The 6719-nt window shown below is 51.3% G+C and overlaps 1 protein-coding gene across 1 annotated transcript; it reads left to right on the forward strand.

Moving 5' to 3' along the window:
* The first annotated feature begins 5433 nt into the window (after positions 1–5433).
* Positions 5434–6300, forward strand: LOC119405377 (uncharacterized). Its single transcript, XM_037672215.1, has one exon. The coding sequence runs from the start codon at positions 5434–5436 to the stop codon at positions 6298–6300; it is 867 nt and encodes a 288-aa protein (XP_037528143.1).
* The last annotated feature ends 419 nt before the right edge of the window (positions 6301–6719 follow it).

Below are 6719 nucleotides of genomic sequence, written 5' to 3' on the forward strand. Positions count from 1 at the left end.
CTGCCCACCAACTTCACTCCATCGGTTAGCACAATGGCTGCGATGCAGCTTTAATGACTTAGTTTTATAAGCTTGTGATGCTGAAATCTGATTATATTGTTAGTGGGTCTAATCTACAGCGAAGGAGTAGCAGCGACAACAACAATGGAGTAGAAAGGAAGAGAAGAACGACGGGCAGTACTGGCTGACACTCGCCGTCCAGTGCCTTACGAATAAAGCTCTCTTACAAACCTCGTAACAGAGTGGTGGAGGTGCTGGGTACGTGAGCACCGAACAACGGAATCGCTACACTTTGACCCCGTCGGAGTCGCCTTGCGTGACATCCGCCCGCCTCAGCAGGAGACATGCTACCGGGAACTCAAACATCGAGGTCAGTGGCCCCATCGCAACCCTACAAGGAGCCACCCTGCTTTGCCGGGACTGCCAGTGAGGACGTCGAGTGGTTGAAGCAGTACAAAAGGGTGAGCAAACTAAACAGCTGGGACTCAGCAGCTCAGCTGTCACATGTGCTATCGCTCACGAATACTGCGCTCCTGTGGTACGACAACCACGAAGACACGCTCACGACGTGGGAAATATTTGAAGAGGAACTGAAAAGTGCTTTGGAGATTCAATCACGAAAAAAAAACGCCAGGCCTGCACTGAAACCGCAGCACAGTCACAGCGAAAGCAGAAAGAGCGGCGTTTCTAGGGCCCACTGTAAGCTCTCTTGGGGCTACAATACAAGTACACTAGAAAAGTACCCACTACGCCATAAATCACAATTTTTGTGAAGTTGGGAAGAACCTACTAAGCCATATTCGTCTTCTGCGGAGAAGCGAGGTACCAGCTACACGTCTGTAAGGCATTATGTGCACTTTGTTGAAGCGACGACTGATGACAATGAAGAATTATGGCTCAGCCCTTTGTAATGGGTTGGAAGCTTTAAACGGCCCCAGTTATGTAATTTGCATTGGGTAACGCCCGGTCGCTATTTCCCTCTCCCGTCATGCTATAACATACGATGACGTGAAAGAGAGACGGGGGGGGGGGGGCGAAGAACTTTACTGAGACCCCGAGGAAATGGATCATGCGCTTATGGGATTCCTTGGCAACCAATACAAGTGCACTTGCGAGGAACCCACTACGCTCTAAATCATGGTAATTTTACTGAGACCCCGAGGAAATGCATCATGCGCTTATGGGCTTCCTTGGCAACCAATACAAGTGCACTTGCGAGGAACCCACTACGTTATAATTATTGTAATTTTACTGAGACCGCGAGGAAATGGATCATGGCTTATGGGCTTCCTTGGCAACCAATACAAGTGCACTTGCGAGGAGCCCACTACGCTATAAATTATTGTAATTTTTGAGAAGTAGGACAGCACGCACTGTGCCATTTTCGTCATTCTACGGAGAACCGTGGTACCTGCTAAATGCATGTAAGGCATTATGCGCACTTTGTTGATGCTGTGCCTGATGACGATGAAGAATTATGACAGAGCCCTTTGTAATGGGTTGGAAGCAATCAACAACCTACTCGTTGCGCAATTCGCATTGTGTGACGCCTGGTTACAGAACTCGCGTTGTGCGACGCTTGGTGCTTATTTTACTCTTCCACCACGCTATATTGCATATGCTAATGTGGTTCCTTCCCGACGTGAAGCCTGTATAGGACCTTTTTGCAAAGCAGTTTCAAGCACCGGCATGGCTCAGAGGTTGAATACTGGGCTCCCACGCAGAGGGCCCAGGTTCGAACCTCGTTCCATCCTGGAATTTTTTCTTATTTCGTTTTTTTTCTTATTTCGAGCGATACGGGTTACGGACACCGGCGGCGGCGGCGGACAACTACGGCGCCAAAAACGGCCGGTGAAATGATCTCATAACAGCTTTCGCTGTAAAAGAAGCGAGCCGAACAGACTCTGTCCCAAAGGGCCCAGCTCCAAGGCGAGACATGTATACCATGTACATATAAGAGATTCTTAAGCTGTGTAGACAGTAGACTCGTGAACCCCATCATATCTGAAGAAGATAAGGTGGAGCATTCTTAAAGGCATAGCCGAAGATGTGTATCGGTTTCTCATTGCCAAAGAAAATCTGACATCTGTGTCCGAGGTAAAGCAACACTGCCGCACGTTCGAAGCACTGAAGATGCGTCGTATCCCACCGAAATTCGGCCGTCTGGCTAATGTACCGACCGTGGCCAGCGTCAACGCTAGCTCACCATTCGACCTTTCATCAACGATACGGCAGATTGTACGGGAGGAACTGCTCCGCTGCCACGAAATCAGCCGTTTCGGTGGTGACGACTCCCGAGGCAATGAGCCCGGACTACCGCCTATGTCTTGGCAACCATCCGTTAACGCAGCAAACGTGGACAATTACCAAGCCGTGCCACAGCCTGGACCCGCAAACCGACCTCGTTTCAACAGCGAGCAGCAGCGCCGCAACATTCCGACGCCGTGGTGCCACCCAGCTCACCTTTTGAACAAGTAGGCATCGACCTGATAGGACCGTTCCCACGTTCATCAAAAGGCAACCGTTGGATCGTAGTATGCGCCGACTACCTGACTCGATTTTGCGAGACGGCGGCGCTACCCTCTGCAACTGCAAACGAAGTGTCACATTTTGTACTGCATTCGATAATACTTCGTCATGGCCCTCCTCGCGTGATCATTGGTGATCGTGGCCATCAGTCCATAGCTGATATTGTTGAAGAAATTCGTCTGTGTGCCTCAAACCTGCGACATTCAACGCCCTATCACCTTCAGACCAATGGCTTGACTGAACGCACGAATAGAACTCTTGTGAACATGATGTCCATGTACGTTAGCTCGGACCACAAGAACTGGGACGAAGTGCTGCCGTTCGTCACGTACGCATATAATATTGCGCAGCATGAGACCACTGGATACAGACGTTCTTCCTCCTTTACGCTCGTCCACCGAGGTACACTTTGGACACTATCTTTGCTTTCTGCAGTCACAACGACGCTTGTATCGTGGAAACCCTCTGCCGGGCGGAGGAGGCTCGGCGCCTCGCCCGATTGCGTACTCTAGCTTCACAAGAGCACTATAAATCGCGGTATGATAGTCGACACCGTCAGGTCACCTACAATCCTGGTGACCTAATGTGGTTATGGACCCCGGTGCGGAAACGTGAACTGAGTCAAAAACTCCTCGCTGACTATGTTGGACCGTTTGTTGTGACAAAGCGCCTTAGTGAGTTGAATTACAGGATTGCACGCCTAACTGCCAGTGGAAGACGGTCATCCAAGACCGAAGTCACGCATATAGCACGCCCGAAGCCCTTTACTCAGCGACCCTCCAACTGACTTCTCGCCCGGAGGGCTTCGTCTGCAAGAGGAGCAATGCTAGTGTGTCTAATCTACAGCGAAGGAGTAGCAGCGAAGGAGTAGCAGTGCCTTACGAATAAAGCTCTCTTACAAACCTCGTAACAATATATCCTTCTAAATGAGTACGTGCCATTTATGAATAAGTTATTGGGTGTTGTGAGTTCCCACTAGTATTTGCTTTGACCAGTTTTTGATTGCAGTTTACCCAGTGTTAGTTGTTGTTGCTGCTGCTCTTGTAGTTCACCTATTCACCGAGGCTCGCGCCCACTGCGAGGGATTGGCCTAGCATTGAGTGATCTTGTGAAGCTTTAGAATAAGATAGTTTATAGAATATAAACGTTACAAAATTATGAAGGAAATTTTGGTGCTTGATGAAATGTATAAAGAAACATGGTTGATCCCTCCGTCATAGAAATCGGCATATGAAAGTGAAACGTATCCTTACGGAGGTAATTGAATGTTTACTGTACATTGATATAAGAAAGCTTGCACAAGATCTATTGGTGTTTGGCAGCTATAGCACCGTTTAACGTGGACGCACCTATGTTGACGCTTGGTGGTACATCTACATCCCGACGACTATCGTGCACGATCAATGATTAAACAAACCTTTGTGGTAGCTGTAGTAGTTAGTGGTGAGAGCGCAATCAGAGAAAGCGGCATACCTGCCAAGTCTCCCGGATTCTACCCATTTCTTATGTTTGTCAGGAAGAGCGGAAGAGGACGACCGTCCGCGAAGAGCGGAAGAGGACGACCCACTAGTAAGCGCTCGAGAGGGCGACCCATTACAGGCTTCCAACGCTTTGCTACACCATCGTCGTGCAATGAACCTGTAGCGAGAGGGAGACGTGAAGGCGGCCGACGTGGCCGTGCCGAAATCTCGCCACTTTATTCGAAGGCCCTTTTACAAGCAGAGCGGCAGCGGCTGCCGGCGTCCAGCTTCCAGGAGCGTGAGCTCGTTCTTAACTGCTCGCGCCTCGAGCGCTAGGCATGAGCTGCGCGAGAGGCGCGGCGCGTAAATGGTAAAACGATGATGATGATCGTGAGCGATGATGATGATGCCGCTACAGATTACTCCCCCCCGCAGAAATGAAGCCGAAATGAAAAACTATGGGGGCGTATATACAAGGCTGGTGACGCGAGACAAAATGTCCGTGGGCAGTCTAGGTCGTCAACGGCGTCAACGTCAACGTCAACGTGAGCGATGATGATGATGCCGCTACAAACCATCGATCGACTTCGCTTCATATGTGCAGGCTGCGCTTGGGTTTATATATAGCACGCATGATGCACATACAGTCAACCACAAAGGTTGCGGACCACGCGAGCACGTGGCCAAGAGCCTCTTCGTGACATTTCCGCTATGTCAGCAGTGATCGACAGCAGGGCCCGTATTCTCAAACGATCGCAAAAGGCGATAGTATTGCGTTTGGTGACGTAGAATCTGATGCGTTCAATAACTGAAGAAACGTACACTTGCCTGTGATGTCATTGTTGCACTGGCCGTTGGTGTTACGAATGTTTTACAACACAGGAGTGAACGTACCGCGCAGAGCGATCAGAGTGTGGCGTTTCCGAGCAGGGGCGTAGCCAGGGGGGGGGGGGGGGGGGGGGGTTGGAGGGTTCAACCCCCTCCCGAAATTTTTCAATTTTGCACGTTTATATATACACGCACACAAACACACGCACGAACATACATAAAGTATGGTTGAACCCCCCCCCCCCCCCGAAAAAAATTTCTGGCTACGCCCCTGTTTCCGAGCGTATGCTGGCTTCTACGCAGTGGCCAGGCTTGGCAGTGGCTAGTGGCTACTTGAAATATAGGATGTGTTGAAAGTGCTTTCAACGTTTTTTGTGCAATTGGTTAATGCACAGTATAATATTTAAAGAATGCAATCTTTTGTGAAATGTGTTGCGGACGATTGCGGCCGCGCGGCAACAAGCAGGAGGACAAAGAGAAGAAAGAAGACGTAGACACGAGCAGTGGAATAAAAGAGATAGAATGCTTGGTCTAGGGCTCGGGTATTAATTACGCGATATTCTTTCTGGTGCCGAAACCCCCCCGGTCATCGCCCTTCCAAGACTTCCGAGCTTCCATGGCATCGTTGGAACGGCTCCGCAAGAACCGTGGCGTCGTCAGGGCCAGCGTCACACGAACAATTACGCTCCTGACCGACGAACTTCAGGCCACGGCTCCCGATGCCGCTCAAGTTGATTCGCACGTTACATACCTGACTCAGAAGAACGTCGAGCTCGGCAACCTCAACAAGCAAATCCTCGACGCCACCGACGATGACGCTTACGACGAAGAGCTCGAGGCCGCGGAAGACTACGACCGGAAGGTGTCCTATGCCGTGTCTCGAGCGCGCTTCTTCCTGCGCGAACACGCCAACACAGCGACGGCAACGAGGACTTCAAGGCCCGAGGCTACGTTACCGAACGCCGACGTCGCTGGGGCCGGCAGCTCAGCGCATACCGAGGTCACTGACGCTGCACCTCGTGTAACAGAGGGGACACCCGGCCCAGCAACCGTGCCGCGTCATCGCGCAGTGGTCCTGCCGAAACTTCAGATACCTACATTTTCCGGCGCACTTCGCGACTGGCAGACCTTCTGGGACCACTTCAGTGCCACGACCCACCGTAATGAAGACCTTCTGCCGATTGAGAAGTTTAAGTACCTCCTCTCGTATTTGAGTGGCGTCGCGAAGAGAGCCATCGAAGGTATTAGACTCACGGAGGACAATTATGCGATCGCCATCAGGACCTTGACGGAGCGATTTGGTCGACGCGACTTGCTCATCAACGAGCACATCGACCACCTGCTCGCCTTACCACCAGTCAAGTCTTCGGCAGATGTCGACAAACTTCGCCTACTCTACGACAAGGTACAATTTCGCGTCTCGGCACTGACCGGTTTGGGCGTCTCACCCGACCAGTACAACGTGGTCCTCAACCGCGTCTAATGAGGTGCCTGCCTGACGACCTCGCGATCCTCTACCGGCAGAAGTCCAAAGAAGCCGCGCAGAATACGTCTGGTATAGCGACCCCCGAAGAAAGAGCTCGTCAGGCTGCAGAAATGCTAAGCTTCCTGCGCATACAAATTGAGGTTCGAGAGGAAGGCAGGCCAGGACGAACACCGTCTGCTTTCTCGCGGTTACTGCCCGAAGAAGATGTCGAACCTCAGTCGGCCCCGATGGGACATTTGCCTACAGCGTCCGCACTTGCTGCCGAATCTGTTCCAGTTACGGAAGAGGTGTGCCCCTTATGCAGCAGTTGTCAGCACACCATCGCGGACTGCAACGTTCAACTCTCAGCTGAGGAAAAACGGGCTCGGTTGCGCACTGCTCGTTGCTGCTACCGTTGCGGCTTGCAAAACCACATG

Source organism: Rhipicephalus sanguineus, chromosome 9 (assembly GCF_013339695.2).
Source record: "Rhipicephalus sanguineus isolate Rsan-2018 chromosome 9, BIME_Rsan_1.4, whole genome shotgun sequence".
NCBI lineage: Eukaryota > Metazoa > Arthropoda > Arachnida > Ixodida > Ixodidae > Rhipicephalus > Rhipicephalus sanguineus.

Coding starts and splice junctions, on each gene's coding strand:
- LOC119405377 (XM_037672215.1), top strand. CDS start 5,434: ATGGCATCGTTGGAACGGCTCCGCAAGAACCGTGGCGTCGTCAGGGCC.